A 23242-nucleotide genomic window follows, 5' to 3' on the forward strand; every position below is an offset into this window, starting at 1 on the left:
AAGCTTTAAATGTTACGGTTTTACGCAGTTGATAGAGGATACATTTTTTTATAGGCTGCATCTACAACGAACGTGTAGTACTGCTGGTTCATGCTACCTGACTACCGTCATCAATTTGGGTCGAGTGGCTGCATGGAAGTAATGGTCCCCGGTTTGTAAATTCAGAACTCTGGACAGCAACCATCTGGCTCCGCTGGAGCGCCAGTACTGTGGGTTCCACGTCATCGGCATTACGCAATTCTGTAATGCTAGACAACACCACTATCTACTTGATGTGGTTTTTTTTTTTAAAAGGGGGCAATCTAACGCAGTTGGAGATCATGTACAGCGCCGTTACACAGCGTGAGCTTATTACAGGAAAATAAAACTAGAACCTATTCGTTGGATAACGGTTTATTTCAATAAAATCTCAGTCGCAGGGTTTGAGCGCTTGATTGACTGCTATCATGACCTTCATAACATGTAGTGGGCCTATACCAAAACCCCCACCCCTACATTCTATGTGGGCTTGCCCATTGGCTGACGCGTGTTCACGTTTGAAGACGCTCTGGATGACGTCAAGACGATCTTTTGCGGGGTTGGCTGTTTCGTTCTCGCGAGAAGTGCAGAAAAAGACGCAGTTCGGGTTCATGACGTAGAGGTATATGTGTTGGCAGTCGCGTGTCACCTGACTCCGACGAGAGGGGCGGGGATAGAAAATAAATAAAATAAATAAATAAATAAGTGAGAGGAAGCAAATCAAGTAAAAAAACGCCACCATCCCCCGATCCCGTTTGAAATACTGCCGGTGGTTTGGTTGAATTGGTGGCTCCTGGAAGGACACGATCTGTGGGGGATAAACAGTGTTGTAGATGGGGGATGCTGCAAACCAGGGACCCTATCCGTCTCTCCATCACAGCTCACCACCACACGGGTCGCAGTGAGGAGGATTAGGAAGGTGGAGGATAATCGAGCATCACTGGAGGACCAGGGAACACTCTCCACATATGAACCGTCCGTTAGACTACAGTAAGCATACAGCACAGCATTCAAAGAAACCCAAGACAGTCGGATAGATTTTTTTGTGTGTGCTGTGAAAAATTATTCCAAATCAGCCTTTTCTGTTTTTCCCAAACGGGGGTACCACGAAGGACATATAACATGCCTGATTTCCTACTACAACCAGCCAATGATTTTTCCAGAAGGACATGAGCAATTCGTCACAAAACATTCCCTTATTGCGATCGTATAGAGATAACCTCTGTTTAATGATACCTGGGACGCTCGTGTCAACCTAATTAAAGCGACGGATAACGTTACACGCCGTACAGATATAAACTAGTTAATTCAGGTCTTATGTGTGGTTTTCTTTTTTAAAGCTTATTATATAGTAATTAGTACATAGTATATAGTATACATATAGTAGTAGGCCTGCCTCTCTCAGTGGGTACGTGGAGGGAACCTGGGAGGACGTTCTTTGGGGGGGTGGGGGGGGGGGGGGGACCGTATCTGACGTTGCTTCTCGAGGTTCTTAACGCCGGGGAGAGAAGATGTCGGGCCAGACGCTGACCGACCGCATTGCCGCGGCCCAGTACACGTTGACGGGTTCCGAGGTGTGCCGAGCTGTTTGCAAGGCTACCACACACGAACAGACTGCACCAAAAAAGAAGCACCTGGAATGTAAGTATGAATGCCCTTCCATCCTTTATCCCAACCCCTCCACCTTCTCCACCTCCTACTCCTCAGTTCCCTCTGGCAACCATGCCCCCCGTGGATAACATGCAAGCTACACACTCGCCACTGTGTGTGTGTGTGTGTGTGTGTGTGTGTGTGTGTGTGTGTGTGTGTGTGTGTGCGGGCGTGTGTCTAGTCGTGCATATGTGTAATACAAATTTAATAAATCATTCCCTTCTCGTTCCCAGACTGGCTCACAGGCTGCTTAATGAGTGGCTTCCTGCTTCAGACTGACAGGGAATACACAGCCAGTGCTGATGTAGGTGTAGCTGCCTCAAATGTTACTCCACATGCACTTCCAACCAGTTGATGTGCAGGGAGCTACCATCTGTCCAGAACGGATGGTATAGAATAAAGCTTTCTTTGAACACATTAAAACTAAAACTAGACACAGATGTTTGGCAACCATATTGCAAGTCTCTCACAGACCTGATGTACAGGTTGCTTAGTTGGAATCCATACCCTAATTGTTGTGTGTATCATGTATGCACGTTTGACATGTGTGTGTGGCGCAACATACTTGTGCGTGTGTGTGTGTGTGTGTGTGTGTGTGTGTGTGTTTGATTGTAATGTATTTGTACATTACTGAATGTGAATACTTTCAAAGAGCCTGGAGTTCCTTATCATCCTTATCACAAAAACCTGTTGACCTTTGACCTGCATCATGTTATCCTACTGTCGCTTTTGTCAGGTGGTCTCCTGTCTTACTGTGCCCCACTGAGAGTTCTCTGTTATCAGTCTTTAGGCTAATATATGTTTAGAGAGGCTGTCTGATAAGAAGAAGAGCAGTGATTAAATGCTGGAACCGGTGCACTGGTTAGATGATGCTCAGCATATCTTACAACTACCACTAGCATTGAGGACATGTATACATCAGCCAAAAGTCTGTCACATTGAAATATCGTTCCTCTCCCATAACCACAAGCACTCACTAACTGTATTACTGATCGTGATTACACCCGCCCATGGATTTCAACAGAGCCTCTGGCGTCTGCACTCTCTGTGTTAACACATTTAAATAGTTCACAGCCGAATCCATTCTGCATGCTGTAGTACTGCCACTGAACGGTTTACCGAAATTTAACAATAGTTTAGACTTTAAGGAGGGTGACTGGACCTAGGGAGAGAATTTCAGACAGGGTCAGCCTCTATATCACACCGTCGGCAGCGACTGGATAACGTGACTGGTTGTGTTTTTGTTGGGTTGGGTGGATTGCAAGGTTATACTTAACATAATTACACAACGAATTGCAAACTACCATTAGTCTGAAACCTCTCCGTTCATTTTCGATTTCCAAGGGGAGCCACCAACGTGCACAGATCAAAATACCTCTGGCAGCCATTGGATAGGCCTCCAAACAATCACATCAAAGAAACTGGTGAAGCAGCACTGAGCAACGAAAACATTGTAAACAGACAACATGCTTGCAGCAGAGAAGAGCTGCCGCTACATCAGCGGCAGCCATCTTTGTTGTTGTTGAAAATGCCTCTACGGCCCTCTGATGCACCATCATCGTAATCATCCTACCTCATATTAGATAAACTGTGATTTGTCGTCTATCCCGTACCGGGCAAAAATATTTTTGTATGGGAGGGGAGAGCAAATTAGCTAGCAAGATCCGTCTGGCTAATGTCGTCCCGGTGTTGTAGTCTGGATTTTGACTGTCGATATGAAGGAAATAGGAGCATTGGCAAGAATTCAATCTTAAGTGTGTGTGTGTGTGTGTGTGTGTGTGTGTATGGTAGGGAGATTTCCCATTTCCCACCTGTTTATCATGGTTTTAATCATTTGCAATCCTACTAGCGGAGGATGTGTCAGCATTTATCTTGCATCTCAAAGTGCATATTAAGCAGCTCCTCTCCTCTCCCCCGGTGATTGGAGCGCTACAGCAGTCAGCCATTTTTACACAATCAGTCTTGAGTCTTGTGTCAACAAGTTCACCCGCTAGAATGAACAGACATTCCCATCAGTGGGGTTTAGGTTAGTTCCGTACGGATGACTTGACCTTTTATGGGTTGAATTTTAATCTTTTTATTTAGACATATCTTGTGTGTGTAACCTTCAAGTTTGTATTTAGAGGTCTGTGCGGGAAAACTAGGTCGCCGTCTTAACAGTTCAATAAGGACCACATAGTAGAATCACCACCAATGAACTGCTCATTGTACCTGAGTGGTCAGATAGGGTGTGGTTCATGGCAGCTAAGGAATAATTGCTTTCTTTAAAGTATACTTTATGAGTTAATGAAACAGGAGGTGGGCTCAGAGGCCTTGCTCCCACACATCAGAACATTCTGAACTTCCCTGTTTTGGATCTTGGAACAAATTTATGCTGTTTATTTTGCTGCGTGAACTGTACTTATGCAATGTAGGTGTTCGCTTCCTAAATTAATCACACAGTGACTTCTATGTGGCTTGTATATATAGTTTGTTGGAAGGACACTATTGTGTCAATACTACAGTAATGGATTTATTGTCTGTTGCTTTATTGATCTTTGGGGAATTTACCCTGCCTTCCTCTTCAAGAGAAAGTGCCTTGTGGAGGAGATGATGTCACTTCAGTTTCAAATGTGATTACATTATCTGTCTGAGCTGGGTAGACAGTGACCCTCCATATAAATTAAAATTACAAAGTGACGTCAATAAAGATCTAAGTAGTTCTTTGGTGTCTATCCAAACCCTACATTTTCCTATTTCGTATTCATTTCATTTGGATGCCAACATTTCTAGCCTGGATAGAGATCTGAGGACATCTGAGATCTGAGAGCCAGCCAGAGATCCACCACACGCTACGGTACAGTAGCAGCACTTTGGGTGACAGCCAAATGAAGAATGCACCCCCATGTCCCATCCAATGCCCTCCTATGGCCAATTGGACCTCTTCTCTTAAGCTCCTTCACGACCCCTGTGGCCTTGCTGCCCTCACCGTAAAGGGAGCAATCATTAAATGTGAAAGGTTAGCAGTCCCAAAGGTTGGGCCTGTTTGGCTTGTTTTTTGTATGGTTGTATGGTTGAAAACCCTGGTTGCTTTCCTCTTCTCCCGTTCTGGCGACCTTGCTCTTGTTAACACAACCTTCAGAGAGACAAACTCTTCATGGTCATCATCATCATCATCATCACCATCATTCTGTTCTTGTTCCTGCGCTTGTCTGTGATGAAAATTCTGATTCACAGACAGGGCTTAACACCTATCATTGTGTGCATGTGGAAGAGTGTGAGTGGGAGTGTGTTCAATACAGAGCCGAGGAAGGGAAGCTGGTCGGCATTAGCAATGGGTGCAATCTCATCCCGCCCACAGTGTATCACTGAAACAGAAAAGCATTCATTAATGCAAAGCACCGATGACATTGTCGCCAGCGATAATATGACCCAAAGCATCTGATCGGCGGCCTGAGCATTCACACCAGCCCTGAGCTAATTATTTACTGCTCACATTACGAGACTGTCAGTCGCCCGTGACAAGCCCTTTCATTCAGGACACTGCGTGTCTGTTTTCCACAATGACCAGGTGAAACATGAATCGGTGTGGGTTAATTTACCTCACCTTACCTTTAGTTGGGGCCCCACCAGGGACCAAGTTGAAACATACCCAGACATACTTCAACCCATCCAGATGACATTAAGGCCTATCCTGTGAAGTCTAATTATGCATTTAGCCAAGTCTACTAATAGTCTAGTTTACTTGCAGTTGTAAATGACCTTGATTATTAAATGATTATGTCTGACCTTATCACCACCATCATCACTTCATCGTCCCCTAACATTATTGACATAGCAACTATGTTGCTGAAAATGTGCCCAGATTTCCCTGGCTGTGAATGCATACCCTTAATACTTACTGTGGCACCTCTGAGCATGTGGCCCCCTGGGCAGACAGTGGTGAAGGGCCTTGTCTGCACCCAGGCCCGGTATCAATAATGCAGGCAGGTCTAGGGTTTCCTGCTGTTTAATCAGTCGATCAGACTTCTGCCTCGCGAGTTGCCTCCTTGCCAGGGAGCAAAATCACTGTGAGAAAAGTCCTCTCTCTTTTGTGCTGCGGTAGTGCATCGCTGTACTGTAAACATCTGAGCAACACTCCCAGTGTCAGCATAAACGCTCCTTTGCAAGACTTGTTTCCTTTCTTTCAAGGGAACTCACAAATTGAGAAATCAAGTAGAAAAAGTAATACAATAGTAGAAGTAGAAGCAAACTTAAAATGAGGATAAAGAAATATATCCGGGACTGGATGGCATTCTACTGGTTAAAAAAGTAGGAGGGAGCAGTCAAGAAACCAGAAAGAAAGAGTTGCGCAACATAAACAGAATGTGACGGCCTGTGGCCAGGGCATGAGAATCTTGCAACACCCTTGCAATACCCTAGGTGCCAGCATGGCAGGCGAGGCTCCCACCGCACTAGACCTGAGCATGGCACCGAAGGATGGCACCACCCAACATTTACATTTACATTTAGGGCATTTAGCAGACACTTTTATCCAAAGCGACTTACAATAAGTACATTTGTCATAAGAAGTGAAACAATATATCGTCGTCGGTACAGTAAAGACGTTCATAGAACCAAGTGCAAGTACTAACAATCGCCAGGCTAACCCCATTCCCCATATACAGCAGTGATAGCTAGCTACTGCAGATGCTACACAACATGCATACACAACACAATTAAGTACATGCTACACAATTAAGTACAGTGAATGAATACAACCTGCATTAAGTGCCAGGACGTACAACAAACAATAGTGCAACAGACAAATAATGGACTGAATGGCTATGTAGAGTCTAGGTGAACTCTGAACAGGTGGGTTTTGAGACATTTGCGGAAGCTGGTGACCGACTCTGTGGTCCTGAGACTCCTGACATCAGCAGGGAGCTCGTTCCATCACTGTGGTCCCAAGATAGAGAAGAGTTGTGATTTAGCTGATGGACCTTTGCTCTTAGTGATGGCGGTACCAGACGTCCAGCTGAGGTAGTTGAGCGGAGGGATCGAGCTGGGGTGTGTGGTTTGACCAAGGCTTGGAGGTAGGCAGGGGCAGTTCCATTGACTGCCTTGTATGCCAGTACCATCATCTTGAATCGGATGCGGGCTACTACAGGGAGCCAGTGGAGGTGGCGGAAGAGGGGAGTCACGTGGGAGAATTTAGGTAGGTTGAACACCCTAGGCCCGGACACGGCATGGGAGGCCCACACCGCTCTAATGAACAGGCGCAGAATGGGAGAATCACTGTGAGGGCTAGCGGTAAATTCCTAGCACTCCGGCTTACAACATTTGGTGGGAGGAGATGGTGGAAAAATATCAAGAGTTCATGAGTGATGAAGGACTCTCCTCAACTCAAAACTCAAAAGGATAACGATGATATTTGCTAACAAAGGAAGCAAGCTGGCTTATTGAAGGCTTATGTGGGTGGCCTTTGCTCTGAGTAAAGAGCACAGTAAGATAGCAGAAGATATCTCACAGTTTTGACATTGCCTCTGCTTGCAGTAAAATGACTGGAATGATAAATGTGATATTCCATCATGAGATGAGAGGAACAAAGGATCTAACGGATTTCCCTGCTTCAACAGTAACCCTATTAGTAACAGTATTAGTCATCAAAGCAGCATCGATAGCAATAGATGTAGTTATAGACATAGCACTAGATGTAGTTGTAGACATAGCACTAGATGTAGTTGTAGAAATAGCACTAGATTTAGTATTTGTAGCAGTAGATGTAGCTTTAGCCCTACTAGATGTAGCCATACTAGTGTTTCCCCTAAGAAAAATACTGACAGCAAAAAAGTGCTCTGCTATAGAAGAATACAAAAACACATCATGAGGCTGTAGGTGGCATAAGCTCATGAATGTCTTAAGACTAAATGTAGGACACGTAAAGAGAGAAATTAACATATAAGTAACCCTAACAAAAGGAAGGAGCCTACATCTCTTGATCATGTTGGATAGATGCAACAGTGTTATCAAACCCGGACAATGGGAAGTCTACACATTGCAGACCGATAATTGTATTTGCGCTAACAATAATGCCAAACAAATGCCTGCTATTTTTAGTTATGTTATATTGTTATATATGGGACCACATATAGCCCAACTGGAATCAGTGATCACATTCAACCTCTGCATCCGCTCAAATCAGAATTGTGCACGCCCAGATATGCATTGTGCACGCCAACATCAGCACTGTGCATGCCCACACCAGCAACGTGCACGCTAACATCAGCAACGTGCACAAACCACAATCAGCAACATGCATGCCCACACCAGCAACATGCGTGACCACCAACATAAGCACTGTGCACGGCCACATCAGCACCTAACGCCCCCAAAAGCAACGTGCACGCCCACATCGGCACCTAACGCCCACATCAGCACCTAATGCCCACACCAGAACCGTGCACGTCCACATCAGCAACGTGCACACCCACACCAGCAACGTGCACGCCCACATCAGCACCTAACGCTCACATCAGCACCGTGCACATCACACACATCTCAGCCAGGCTCCTGAAAAAAAAATGGGGAAAAAGGAAAAAAAAACTAACTGAAAAAACACGTGTAGCATTACCTACAGTAGTAACATTAGCTACAGTAGTAGCATTAGCTACAGTCATAGTTTACACAGTAGCAGCAGAAGATCAGATGAACTTGCTCTTCCTGCCTCTCTGGTCTCTGCATTGTAGTGTGCCTTTGCTGTTGCACTGGCTCTGTGGATGGGTAATTATGAATAATTTCCCCCCCGCTTGTGTGTGCTGCTTAAGGGGGGAGAAGAGCTATATATAAACATGGTGCTTTCACAGTTCATTCATCTGAGTTTCAACAATACCCCCCCCCCCCACACCTTCCCCATGGCATGGCTGCATGTCAGCATGTGCTGCATGGCTGCATGTGCTGCATGGATGCATGGCTACATGGCTGGGGCTTGAGCTGTGCACACATGCACACTATAAGACATATGCCATTCAATGATTATATTGTTTATGTGCAATCCAAATAACCATTTACACAAATGCATATACAATTAAAAGATGTGGATTAGTGTGTGACAAAAAATTTAAGATACACCTGGCTTCAAATAAATATAAAGACTTTAGTCAGCTAGCTAGTTATCTATTATTTAGCATTTTTCATATTGGTACTTTCATATTCTTAAAGAATGTATGTTCCATAATTGCACTGAACTGTTAGACTCAGATGCCTGCTTGACAGTGGTATGGCTTGCTCTGCGCTTGGCTTTTGTTTCTGCTGTGTGCAAGGCTGCAGCCATTTAGCTTTTGTCTGTGAATCATCACAGGCATTGTAACCACATCATTACTGTCTGCTTGTCCGGAATACAAAATGTATTTTATTTTACGGAATCCTCGAGTTCCAATGACTAAGTGTGATAGATAGTTGCCCAGGCAACCATCTTGGCACATCCTCCCTGGTACTCTGGTGTGTATGACAGTCTGTGAGCAGATTCTGCTGTCTCCGTTCTTGTGCCTGTGGCTGTTGCTGCCCATGGGCGGAGTGTCATGTGGTGATGTGCACTTGCTCAGTGAATCGTCTCCTGTTCCTTGGTTTCGATATCGGTTACACATTTGTCTGAAATCGATGACCCTTCCCCCTTCCCCATGTTCAGTGAATTGGTGTTGGTCTGACTCCACATACTACTATATGACATACTATATATCACATACTACTATATGATGACAGCCTCTGTCTTGCTACCTCACATATAACCATCTCTTCAGAACCTTATGTAAGGTTCTATATAAAACAGGCATTACTTACTTATAAGTCTTTTTGGGTAAAAGGATCTTCATAATGACCAAATGTGTTAATGTGGTAGTGTAGTAGAAGTGGTAGTGTAGTGTAGTGTAGTGGTAGTGTAGTGTAGAAGTTACAGCTTATTTTGTTGTGGATGAGAATTGGTGTTGCACCTGGCTAACAGTCTGTTTATGTGTGGGCTCATAGGCCTGCATCTCATTTCCTTCTCAGAACCAAGAGATGCTGGCTCTGGTCAACAGTGAGGGAGGAGGTTGTGACAGCATGATGTCAGCATGACTTCTCATATGCTTTTCTGTGGCAGTTTCATATGTTGTTTGCTGTGTGTCATGACTCCCATAAAAACAAACATTGTTTACTACTCTCTCTCTCTGTACCTAAGTGAATAGGTGTAGAAACATTTGGGCATTTTATCCATTATCTATGTCCATTGTCTACTTTACAGTCCCAGTTATATCTATCTAGTCTGGTCTTCAGCCAGAATCCCTGTAATGAAGAATGCTGGCTATACAGCCTATACACATTGTGAGTACGTATGTCTGATTGCTTGATTGCATACAGTGAGACCTATATGCACTCACTGGTTCAAAATGGCCCAGTTAAGCTCCATTGGAGTATGGGAAATAACACTGCCAGGGTTAGGGGTTTGATTCCCATTTCCCATGCTAACGCCTCCCATGCTAAGACTATGTATCGAGTGGGGATGGCATGATTTAAAATGGTGACAGTTTGAGTGATGTAGGCTTCATCTATTTATAACTCCTCCTCTATGCTGCAGTTAAACACACATGCACACACGGTGCTATGACACACACATCATGCTAGGACGTGGTCCTTCTCCTTCGCCTCAGGTGCTGTGACTCTCTCTCTGCCTCTCTCTCCCTCTCTCTTTGCCTAGCTCTCTCTTTCTCTTCGCTTGCTATCTCTCTCTCTCTCTCTCTCTCTCTCTCTCTCTCTCTCTCTCTCTCTCTCTCTCTCTCTCTCTCTGTCTCCTCTGTAGAACGACAGATCATGTTAGAGATTGCCGTTCTCACTGGGATGCATGACCTTGTGTAGGCGGGCCTTCAATGTGTGTGGGCGGCACTACAAATACTGTAAAGGACACTCAAGGAGGAACACGACATTATACCTCTTTTTAAATACGAATATAGTATATTCTCAACTGAACGCTTTAAAGCTCTTTAAAATAAAAGAAGATTATCAGCAAACGTAGCTTGCCGTTTAGTTGTGGTTTAGGTGTGTTAAATCTGCTGCTTCTGGAGTGTCTGGAGCCATCCCTCCGGTTTGGTTGCCTGAACTTTGGCTATTGCTAATCTCTCACTGTTGAACATATGGCTAAGGCTGTCACTTGCTGTCAATCATAAGAAGGCAACAGGCTTGGCCGGTACTGAACTATTATGCATTATACCACAGCATTGATTAATTAATCCTGATTGGTCAAAAAATGTCCATGTGAGCTGAAGTCAATACAAAAATGACATTATAGAGGAAAGTTACTAATATCTAATCATTGTTGGTAACTCTGGTGTAAGCAGAATAAACCACAACCCGTTATTGTGTGGTGTTCTTTAGTGTTACCCTGCTTTGCCTCAGTATAAGCACAATAAACCACAACCCGTTATAGGGACATAATGTCATAGCGGTACTCTCATCTCCATCGCTGTCACATGGTTCGAAGCTTGAGATTCTTTGCAAATATAATCTGAAGACCAAGCTGGTGGAGGCATTCATCTTTCATTCTAATTCGATTGACATTATTTAGGTTAAATGATGGTTGTATGGTTGTTTGTTGTCATAAGGTTAGTTTGCTGCCTGCATGTCTGTCAGTCTGTGTCTCCGGGATTATCCTTAAAACTGTGTGTGTGTGTGTGTGTGTGTGTGTGTGTGTGTGTCTGTGTCTGTGTCTGTGTGTGTGTGTGTGTGTGTGTGTGTGTGTGTGTGTGTGGGTGTAACAGCACACAGATCATAGTTTCTGCTTCTGGGTTCTCGTTCCTAGAAATCGTATAGCAATGATGAAGTGGGAGGTGCTCGATGGATGGATGGATGGTTGCTCAGAATGACTGAAAGAATGATGGATGGATGGATGGATGGATGGCTGGCTGGATGGATGGATGGATGGCTGGATGGATGGATGGATGTGGAGGAGAGTGCACATGGTTGCCCCTTTGAGCTTCTTCCTTGTCCACATCTCTATCATCATCATCGTTTCTTCATCGTCATAACATTTTCATTTTATTTTTATAAAATAAGCATAGAATAACAATTATATACATAAATGGCAAATAAGATATATCATATATGCAAAAAGTAGTACTAAGTCAGTAAGTAAGTAGGGCTTTGTTTATATAGAACTTTTTATGTACACAGAACAAACGGTTCTAAATACACACCCATAATAAAAAAAAATTATTACAAAAATGAAGTACAAATAAATAACAATATATAAGACAGCAGAATGAGAGACATACCAAACTAAAACTAAAACTAAACCATATTCAAAAGACAAGACTGGGATGGAGATCTAAAGAAAGGCTTGCCATAAAGATGGCCTTCTAGAAGCTGCTTTAAACAATCCAAAAAATCAGCAATTGGGTCCAATGTGTATAATTAACACAATTACAGACTAATGTCATTCTGTTGAACGTTTATCTCCTGTGCCAACCCCTTGAGGAGGGGATCCATCCAAGCATGTCCCCTTTGGCCGCAGAAGTTACGACTGGAGAGGATCTAAATGTTTCAGTGACGGATGGGTATGGACACATACGTGTATTGGTAATGACGGACGCTATTATGCCTGTGAGGAAAAATCAATAGCAATCTCCTCGGTCTGGCCCGGTGCCTGGGCAGTGTATGGAACAGATAGGGGCGTGGAACTGCTAACAGGGCCGAGAGACTTGACCACCGGCACTCCTCTGTGTCCTACTCAGCCGAAACCCCAAGCCCTCATGAAACTACTAGAGTCACGAGCCAAAGTTCTAAACCCATGTCTATTTGCCTTGGTTTTCTTTCTTGTTCTCCTCCCCCTCGGTCTGTCCTTTGTGACTCAACATGGAGGGCTGGGCTTCCGGCGTTGCTGTAGCTTGTTATTGTGACGCAGCGACGGGGTCAGGCGGTTTTGTTACATGCTGGGAATCTCTTGTGATTTTGATCCCTTGCCTATTGGGAGATTATTCAGATATACTCTGCAGGCACTGGAACATGGATCAAGCCTGTAGATTAAGGTGTTTTTTTTCTATTTAACGCTGGCGGTCAGGAAGGAAACATGGCGTGTTATCTCTTTAACCGCATCTCTCTTATCTATTCCTACAGCTTGCCGTGTGTGTCTCTCTTAGAAGGACAGGGCTGCTTCCCTTCTGACGCACCATGTTGCCCTTACACCTCTCCATCTCTCTCTCTTTCTCCCTGTCCCTCTCATAAGTTCCGTCCTTGTTAATATGCTTTGTATCTCTCCCTCCCTCCATCTCCCTCGCTCTCTTTATTTATCTGCAATGGAATATTCCACTCCTTGTCCATTCGTGACAGGGGATTGTAGCCAAAAGACTAAATTATAATAGAATAAGAATTGTACAAACTCATTCGTCGTCCTGCTTGAAATTATATATCTATATGTTATTTTGAATATATCCATGCTGCTTGCAAATGCATAGATGTACTTAGAAATGTGCACAGGTCATTAGCGAAAGTGCACTAAAGCGCTGTGGGTCACCATGTGCCTAACCCCAGGACCCCCATGTGGAACCCCAGGACCCCCATGTGGAACCCCGGGACCCCCATGTGTAACCCTGGGACCCCCATGTGTAACCCTGGGACCCCCATGTGGAACCCTGGGACCCCCATGTGGAACCTCGGGACCCCCATGTGTAACCCTGGGACCCCCATGTGGAACCCTGGGACCCCCAGGTGGAACCCTGGGACCACCAGTGTGGTACCCCTGGACCACCGTCTGGAACCGGGGACCACCGGTGTGGTACCCTGCTACCACCAGTGTTGTACCCTGCTACCACCGGTGTGGTACCCTGGGACCACCGGTGTGGTACCCTGGGGCCACCAGTGTGGTACCCTGCTACCACCAGTGTGGTACCCTGCTACTACCAGTGTGGTACCCTGCTACCACCAGTGTGGTACCCTGCTACTACCAGTGTGGTACCCTGCTACCACCAGTGTGGTACCCTGGGGCCACCAGTGTGGTACCCTGCTACCACCGGTGTGGTACCCTGGGGCCACCAGTGTGGTACCCTGCTACCACCGGTGTGGTACCCTGGGGCCACTGGTGTGGTACCCTGGGACCCACATGAAAGCAGCACTGAGCTGGCTGTCTGATTCTGTCCCTGGTGAAGCTAGTCATATGGTGAACTTCCAGTACTTTGTGGTGGAAGTGCTTATTAGTTCTGTATATTAGAGGGGAAGACGAGATGCAAAGCCAGAGATAACTGATAGCCTAGCCACCCAGCAGTTAATGTGTAGAGCTAAGGCTGGGGCTACCCATCCTGGCCATGTAAAGGCAGAATGGTAGAGACATCGATATTTTCCCAGGACTACTCATGTATGAATAGATTTTCCTTGCATTTGCTCATTACCCCTTTAAAAACAACATATTTTTTTAACGTATTTGTAACTTTGTTTCAATGATTTTGCAAAGTTCAGTACAACATCTGAACATCACAGTTTCTTCATCTTTCATAAGTACAACCTTAAATCCCAATGGTATAAACATCAAAGAAATTGCAATAAAGGTATATGTATACACCCAATAAACACAGCAATGAGTCACACATTGTACATCTTAATGTTGGCCTGTGCTCTCCTTTCTCCCCCTTCCTCTACCTCCTCCTATTCCTCCTCCTCCTCTTCCTCAGGTCTGATCCAGGCCACCCAGGAGAACACAGTCATTGTCCCCCAAATGGCGGACACGCTGTTGGAGAGGGTGGGCAACGCCAGCTGGGTGGTGGTCTTCAAAGCTCTAATCACCACCCACCACCTCATGGTGCATGGCAATGAGGTGAGCTGGGGAGGGGGCTAGAGGAATGTGTGTAGGAGGAGAGTGTTTAATTTTTTGATTTGGAATTCATGTTAAACATATTCATTTCTGTATGAATGCAATATGCCACTTCTACCCCAATATGTTTTTTTTTATATTTTCTGCATTCATGTGTTACCTGTACATTTTGTAGTGACCATTGCATAAGGGATAACATTACAATAGCACTTGACTAGACTAACACACACACACAAACACACACACACACACACACACACACACACACACACACTAGGAGGAACCAGCAGAATTATCTTTGAAGAATATAATACACTTTAACTCCATTGCTCTGAGCATGACTGCACTCCTGACCCACTTATTGCCTTGATGACAGCTGTAGCATGGCTGCTGCGGCTGTCCAGCCAAACCTTCTCCTCTGCTCTCACAAAACTGATACACACCCTCGCACACACACACACACACACACACACACACACACACAATCACACACACACAGACACATACACACATACAAACACAGACAAGAGGAGGAGGGCTAGAGCAGATTATAGACCAGAGAATGGGATGGTTCAAAGAAATCCAGAGAGAACCGGATCATGTGGAGGAGAGGGATAAGAATGTTCAGAATCAAACAACCGTGTAAACAGGCGATGCAGAGTGGCGCTATGTGAGAGAGAGAGGAGGAACCGGTGTATGGAGCATTTCTAAAGCGTCTTCGGGAGAGCACTAGAAATCCAATGTATTAGTGTGATTATTATTATGGGGGGGTCAGACTCTAAATCAGAATAAGGGCGGATGAACAGAGGTGACACTCTGTGAGAGACAGAGAGAGAGAGAGCACGCAAGCGTAGGAGGGAGATAGAATACATTTCTTACAGATGCTGCTATGGGCAACAGAGCTTAACCCATAATGAGCTTGATTAAACTAGCGACGCTCTATTGGTTTGCCATCGTCAAATGCAATCTTCTCTCTTTCACTTGGATAAGACTATATGTAGTCGTGTGCAAGTGTGTGGCTTGCCTCGTTTCTCCACTGTCATGGCAGGGACCCGTGCTGTGCTGTGATAGGTAAATAGTAGAGCTCCAGATTGAGTGGGTTTGTTCTCCTCTCTCCCTGTGTCACTGCTGTAATGGAACCCTTCTATCAGGGACCAGAGGTAATTGAAGCGCGAGGACATTCTGTTCCACTGCCCTCCCATGCAACACAAATGGGTGTGCTTGCTGTTGACAGTGGTGTTGTGACTGTATGTGTGTAGCTCCACGGTATGTATGCCTATAGGGTTAGGCTATGCGTGGATTTACACTCCATGCATGAAAGCCATGTGTGTCGCTTTGTGTATGTATTGTTGGGTTATTAGAGACCTGCTCTGCAGAGTGGTCCGTGGGGAGGTATTATTATATAGTGAGTGGAGGTCCCTACACTGGCCGAGGGACTTGGCTTTCTTGTTGGAGTTCAACGTTTAGGTTGAAGTCGTACAGAAATGTTAATGCCGTACCATTTTAGTTCAATCTCGCATTTGGCTACATATTTGCTTAGCTAACAGAACCATTAAACGTTATGAGCAGTTCATGTGCCTATATCTCCCCCTGTAGCAGAGTGAACTTACCTTGTGTATCTGTGGTCTCCAACAGAGGTTCCTCCAGTTCCTGGCCTCCAGAAACACCCTCTTCAACCTCAGCAACTTCCTGGATAAAACTGGTTCCCATGGTGAGTGGAGATGCACATATCTGACTGGAGTGTACCTTACCCGGTGACCACCGTATTCAGCCAGCCTTCATTTTAATTTGACACGTGTACTGTTTAATCAGCCTAATACGCTTGCTAATGCTCACACTCAAACCCTTAACCCTTCTGAGTTCTCTCCATGTATCATTTCATTTGATAAAATCTAATTGGACTATGCTACTTTGTTCCACGGTGATACACTTGCATATCTCTAGCACCGTCTGCACTCTCTTCCCCACTCAAATGTGCTGTATATAAGATTTTAGAGAGTTCAAAAGATTCTGAACCTAAACAACCTAAAAGACATCCCTTATGCTCCCGCCTTCGCTACGTTTCTCCACCATTACACCATTGTATTTCACATACCTGTGATTGACAGGCAAGAGGGATTCCCCGCCCCAAATACAGAAGAAATTTCCTGATTGGTCAGAAATAAGGCGAGAGCGGTGTAAAATCAATACAGACACATACAGACTCAGACGCATTCTAACTCAAAACTGATTTCGTCCACTCATAGCGCATTTCACTCAATAGTTATTAGCTGACAAATGGCTGTGCCAATGACACTCCAATAAAAGCTCTTCAGTCTTTGTATCTTTGTTGTGGCAGCGCTGTCTTGTTCTCATTTGTGTCCCCCCCTCCTCCTCCTCCCTCCCCCCAGGCTACGACATGTCCACGTTCATCAGGCGCTACAGCCGCTATCTCAACGAGAAGGCCTTCGCCTACAAACAGATGTCGTTCGACTTCGGCCGAGTGAAGAAGGGGTGTGTGCAACACACTGTCTAGTCCATCTGAACGCGGTTTCTGTCTTCCTCTGCTCCATGCATACTGAGCAGGCTGTTAGTTGTACTTAAAGCCCGGCAAGCCCTGTACGTCTGGCACACACAAGGTCAACCTCTACTAAGTGCAGAACTGAGGTGGATAGAGTTGAGCCCTGGTGCTGTAGGCTGGGACAACCCCAGCCCCATCATTGGTTCGCTGGCATACTGCTAGCATAGAACAGCCTCCATTAACTGGGAAATCGACTGTCTGACTGAATGTGCTGCATTTCTCTAGAGACTTGGAAATCGTTACTGGGAATTTAAGCCTGTGTATCTCAAATGGGAGGACCCTACATTAAAGCCCCTAGGGTTGCTTTTATGTACTGCTGTGTGGGTTTGTCTTTGGTTTAAAGCAAAGCAAAAGCAAAGCAACTTTATTTATATAGCACTTTTCATACACAAGGCAGACTCAAAGTGCTTCACATATAAACATTCTCATACAATAAAAAATAATAATAATAGATAAGTAAAGGAAAAAAATGAGTCAAATAGATAGAAAAATAGAAAATAAAGGAAAACTTAAAACATAAAAGTGAAAACATAAAAAAGCATTTAAGTAATAAAATTAAAATAGTAGTAGATTTAAGATTTAGCAGAAAGCTAAAGCAAACATAAAAGTCTTCAGTCTTGTTTTAAAAGCTGTCAGAGTTGGGGCAAGTCTTAAATTTTATTAATAAATTAAAGTTTATTCCAGCTATTTGTTGCATAGCTAAATCCTGCTTTCCCTTGTTTCGTGTTGACTGGGGATCATTAACAGATTGGTCTCAGAAGATCTTAGTGGTCTAGAAGGCTTATGTAGTGGAAGCATATCAGTTAAATATTTTGGCCCTAAATCATGTAGGGATTTATAGGTTAGCAACATAATTTTTAAATAAATTCTCTGACATACAGGGAGCCAATGTAACGATTTAAGAATTGGTGTAATAAAAAAAAATTTCATTAGAACTCTAGCAGCAGCATTCTGGACAAGCTGTAGTTTCCTTAGAGTTTTTTTTTGGTAGACCTGTAAGGAGACATTGCAGTAATCAAGCTTACTAGTGATAAAGGCATGTACAAGTTTTTGTAAGTCTTCAGTGGACATGAGCCCTCTAAGTCTTGCTATGTTTTTTAAGGTGGTAATATGCAGATTTTGTAACTGATTTGATGTGACTGTCGAAATGTAAATCAGAACCCCTAGATTTCTTGCTTGCTTTGATTGAGTTTTTCAGGGACAGAGAGTGAAGGTGTTGGGTTAATTTAAGCATGTCATTAACCCCCGTCCCATCCCTTATAACACTGCACACTTCTCCCTCTCCCTTCCTCCCACTCGCCGCCTCTCCTTCCATGGTTCCAGTGCGGACGGAGCCATGAGGACCATGTCCGTGGAGAAGCTGTTGAAAGGGATGCCCACCCTGCAGAGCCAGATAGACGCGCTGATGGAGTTTGACGTGAGTGACAGTAACTATGATGTTGGATGTGAATGACCTTTAATTTTCATGTCAAACAATCGATTGACCCATGCAATAAATTTAAGGTTTAGTTTCCAACTACAAAAAATAATACTAATAAAGTAACAAGCAACAACAAAGTAATACTTTGCTGTTGCTTGTCAAACGTTTTCACATGTAACTACACTGACAGTACTAACTTACGTCAAATACACATCAGGGGTAAAAACTTTGTCATTGTCAATCCATTACATTAATGTGCTATCTGTAAAACAAAAATAATTTGTGTATATTTACGTCACCCTTCACATATCTAGGTCCAGCCAAAAGATATGAACAACGCGGTGATCAACTGCTGCTTTCTGATGCTCTTCAAAGATCTGATCAAGCTGTACGCCTGCTACAACGATGGCATCATCAACCTTCTAGGTGCCCCAGTCACTCTTCTCCCACCAGATTTAAAGAAAAAGACACTTGGGTTGCAGTTGTACAAACAACAATTGTCTTTCTTGTCTTCCAGAGAAATTCTTCCAGATGAAGAGAAGTCAGTGCAAAGACGGTCTTGAGATCTACAAGAGGTTCCTCACGCGAATGACCCGTGTCTCGGAGTTCTTCAAAGTCGCACAGGTTGGAGCTCAGATTAGTCTCACAAATCAGACATAGTGAACTGGGCTTTTCACTTTCTCTTGCTTCATATTTGTTCTCGACCAATCATGTTGCTGGAGGCGGGGATCTGAAAACTCTGTGGTTTCCAATGAACACCATATAGACTGGCCAAGATCTGTAACATAGTATGACTGCTGGATCACAAGTTCTGCTGTAACATAGTAGGACTGCTGAATCATAAGTTCTGCTGTAACATAGTTGGACTGCCGGATCCTTGAACACATTCAGATGGACATTCCAATCATATAACTGTATATAAGCAAGTATTGACGAAAACCTTTCTAAAATGTCATTATCTCTTCTTTTACAGCAAATGGGAATTGACAAGAACGACATACCGGAGCTCACTCAGGTAAACCCTGCTGTTGATGAATGCCCATTCCTTCCTGTTTATATAGTGCACAGTTCCTTCTGGCACGACAATGGTATGGTGTTTATTTCTATCACCTGCTACATGATTGGATCTTGTCTTAAAACACAATACTGTTAAAAACCTCTCTGCAACGGTGCTTACCAATAGGCCCCGCCTCAGCCAGACAAAAGCAATAACCAAACCAGGCATGAATCACAACATCACAGCCCCATGGGAGGTAGGGGGGAGAAGGGGGTCCCCGATGGATCCCCACTTCCTCCTGTGGCCCATGAGCTGTGGCGTCTGTCCCCGGGAGATGACACATCCTCTGCCAACTTCTCCTTCTTATTCGCAGAGATGCAGATTGATCATACAGGCTGAGCGTGTGAGTACTGTGTAGCGCACAGTGTGTGCTAGCCTTGCGCGGGAGGGAACTGCCAGCAGCTAATGCGGGAGACATGAACATTTGAGGTCTTGAGGGTTTGGCGCAACTGAATTGGGAGTACGCTGCGCCACGCCGCTGGGGTTGGTGAATGCTTAAAGCGCGCAGAAAGCAAACGGGTGAAAAGCGGACAGGGAGTCAAGCGGATGAATGAAGCGGCCAAGAGGGAAGCAAACAGAAACCAAACAGGATATTAGCTGTTGAGCTGCTGCGTGAGCATCTGCTTTCCACGGTTCTGAGCTCAACACTGTTTTATTCGCTTGATGAAAATGTCTTGTCACCACCGGGCGATGTCATATTCGGCGCACGTAGAGTTTCCATGACCATTGTCAAAAGTGACCACTCTCTGTTATCAACCAGTGACTTTATTGAAAACGTTTTAAGACCTCGTAATCAGAGGGTTCCCAAACTTTCTCATGTCGTGATCCACATTTGGAGGTTGATTTGGCCAAGGATCCACCAAATATTTGGTGCATTCAATTACAAATTTTAAAGTAAAAAATGGGAGGTGTTTAACACTTCTCATACTGTTATTCAATACAGTATTCCCCAGCCTTCAATATACTATACTACTATACTACTATACATATATATATTTGAAAATAATGTTCATAAAACAATGACTGTGGCCGGCCCCGATCTGCTTGGTCTGATCCACTGCTCCACTTGTCATGTTGTGGAAACTCTATCTAAGTTTGGCTTGTGAAACCAAAAGCCCAGCAGTATCGATGACTTGCATTGAGAGCATGCTCTAGTCTGGAGCTGACTTGATTCCAGAGTATGAGGTGAACTATGAGCGGTTATATGTCAATCTGACCTTTTTCTGCGTGTTAATTTCATATTTGGGATTATTTTTGACATTTTGATAACCGTTAAATGAGTCCAGTTAGGTTTATAAAGATGCACGACTGGCCTAAAACCTAGTAATATGTAAATTGTGCATCGGATGTAACTGAAGCCTGGGCTGGAGAAGATGGATAATGGATGAGGCCCCAGTGTGTGTGAACAGTGAAGGAGCATGGGGAGGCTTACTGTGCTGCTGGGGCTGACAGGCATGAAACTGAGCTTGGGTCTGGAGACCTTTTGACAAGTTTTGGAGTCACTGAATTCTCTGCTATAATTAGTCAGCTTTATCCATCTGCATATTAACATAACAGTGTTTGAGGGAGAGATTGAGATGATTAAAAGGATAAAGTTTGCTCAGAGGAGCACACATTACAAATCTCCTAGCTCCGGGACGACATGACAACATAAACCAGTTGAATATTTGCACCTGGAGCAGACCATTTCTGGTCTGATCCCTGTGTGTGCTTTTGAATGGACCACAGGGACAAATCATATGATACTTCTGGGCAGGTTTAACAACTGCTCTCTATTCCTCACTGGAGCCTTGTTACCATGGAGGAAACCACAGCAGGATCAGCATGTGAAAAAAGTGATGTATTACACCCGGTTCAGGTCCACTTGTCAGAGCTGCGTGCTTTTTTCTCTCGTGGACTGTTTGAGTCTTGTACTCTCTCATCGGATTAATTGAATAAATCTCGGCTCCTCATCTACGAGGCAAAGTATGACAGTCCGTCTCTTGATAGTCTGAGTGGGTGTGTTAGGCGTGTGGGTGGTTGATGTTCATTGACGCCACTGCCAACACACAAGGGATTTTTGTTCTTCTGTGTTCACAATATATAGTCGGGCAACGGAGCAAGGAAATAAGTGGCGGAGGAGGATTTAGGGCGGCGTACTCTAGAAGCCGTTTGTCAGTCAGACCCGTTTAACTTCAACACTTTAAAACCCCATTATCTGGAGGCCGACTGGCAGCAGACCTGCTGTTCTTTCTTTCTTGTTTTTACTGCTGCATGTTTTACGACGATAACCTGCCTTTATCAACTCAGACGGGGCATGCTGTCATATTTGCATTGTGGATTTCCCTTAGTTTATTTTGTCCGTTAACTGCAAGACCATATGACTCCCTTTCACCTTTCACCTCCATTTCACCTATCTTAATATCGTGGCCCCTGCCGTGGCTCTCCTGACGGCAGAGAGGACAGGTGGTGCTCTGTCCCTACACCCCACGTACCCTGCCTACCCTCAGCACCTTGGAATCTACTAGTAGCTCCTGGTTACTACTCCCCTTTTTTTAACTTTTCATCATCTCAATGGACATATCTCCATTTGATCCCAGCTATCCATCAGTGCCTGTGTCTTTGTTTATAGGTGGCTGTGTCAGGTACAGCTCCATGTCAATGTTACACATTGCCATTGGCCTCACTGTGTTCCCTATGGGTTCTGCATGTATGGGTCGTATGTGTAAGTGCTCTCTCTGCTGTGTGTGTGCTTCTACAGGCCCCACAGAGTCTTCTGGAGTCTCTGGAGACTCATCTCAACACTCTGGAGGGCAAGAAGCCGTGAGTAGACGATCAAATCACTTCATTTGAGATTCCTGTACACAGCTTGTGTGTGTGCTGAAATGTACATTTGCAGTATTGTTAATATGATCTATCCTTTATATTTTTCTACCTTCAGGGAGGACAAGTAAGTTTGTGAATGACAAGATCCATTGATGATCCTGTTAACAAAAAAGCATGCAACAAAATTCTAATTGTACTTTCATGTTAACTTTTTCACTCTATTCCATGGAAGCGATTTGTCTTCATAGTGCTGTTTAATGTTGACTGTTGTCAAGGCAACTGATCAAGACTAAACAGAACTAGAGGTTTCCTTTAGTTTCTATGTTCATTTGAGTTTGATATTTTGTTGTGCTTTTAAAAAGATGTGTGCATCATTTATTAACTCTGCAATATGTGTTAACATATTACGATGCATTCCCTTCACATACATACATGCATACATGTACTAACAGCCCTTCATCGTTGCCATTGACTCCATGACCTAACCGTAACTTCCTTCCTACTTACTAAGTCTCCCGGGGCATGTTCCGTCAGAACATGAAACTGTACAGAAGTGGAGCTTTTTTAGCCTTTCCAAGTGATTGAGCCACTTAAAGTTCTGTAGGTACGATTTGAGAGTTGCATAGAAAGAGTGTGGAAGCGAGCGTCAGAGGGCAAGATTTTGAAAATGAACAACCCAGAAATCACAGTCACACCCTTTATCTCTCTCCACATTTCGGATGATAACGCAGAGTGATTACTGTGTGTACGCAAATGTGATTGACAGGAAAGACGGGTTCCCCTAAGCATCAGAAATGAACTGGGAGTTGTTGTAAAATGTAAATTGTCTCATACTGAGGCAGACGCAGTCAACCAGAGCTGATATTCTCACAGAGCAATATCCTCACTGTTACAGCTGAGGGATGACATTGCAACAGATTACACGAAAATACAGCTCTTAATCTT

The 23242-nt window shown here is 44.3% G+C and overlaps 1 protein-coding gene across 1 annotated transcript; it reads left to right on the top strand.

The window, feature by feature from the left end:
- Positions 1-1529: 1529 nt before the first annotated feature.
- snap91a (synaptosome associated protein 91a) lies at positions 1530-22298 on the top strand (the record flags this gene model as incomplete). The annotated part of the gene is made up of 9 exons (XM_084471671.1): positions 1530-1659; positions 14316-14458; positions 16091-16166; positions 16846-16948; positions 18339-18432; positions 18750-18861; positions 18953-19059; positions 19409-19450; positions 22233-22298. The coding sequence occupies 9 exons, from the start codon at positions 1530-1532 to the stop codon at positions 22296-22298; spliced, it is 873 nt and encodes a 290-aa protein (XP_084327797.1).
- Between the last annotated feature and the right edge of the window lie 944 nt (positions 22299-23242).

This window comes from Micromesistius poutassou, assembly GCF_964030765.1.
Source record: "Micromesistius poutassou genome assembly, chromosome: 8".
NCBI classification, from domain to species: domain Eukaryota; kingdom Metazoa; phylum Chordata; class Actinopteri; order Gadiformes; family Gadidae; genus Micromesistius; species Micromesistius poutassou.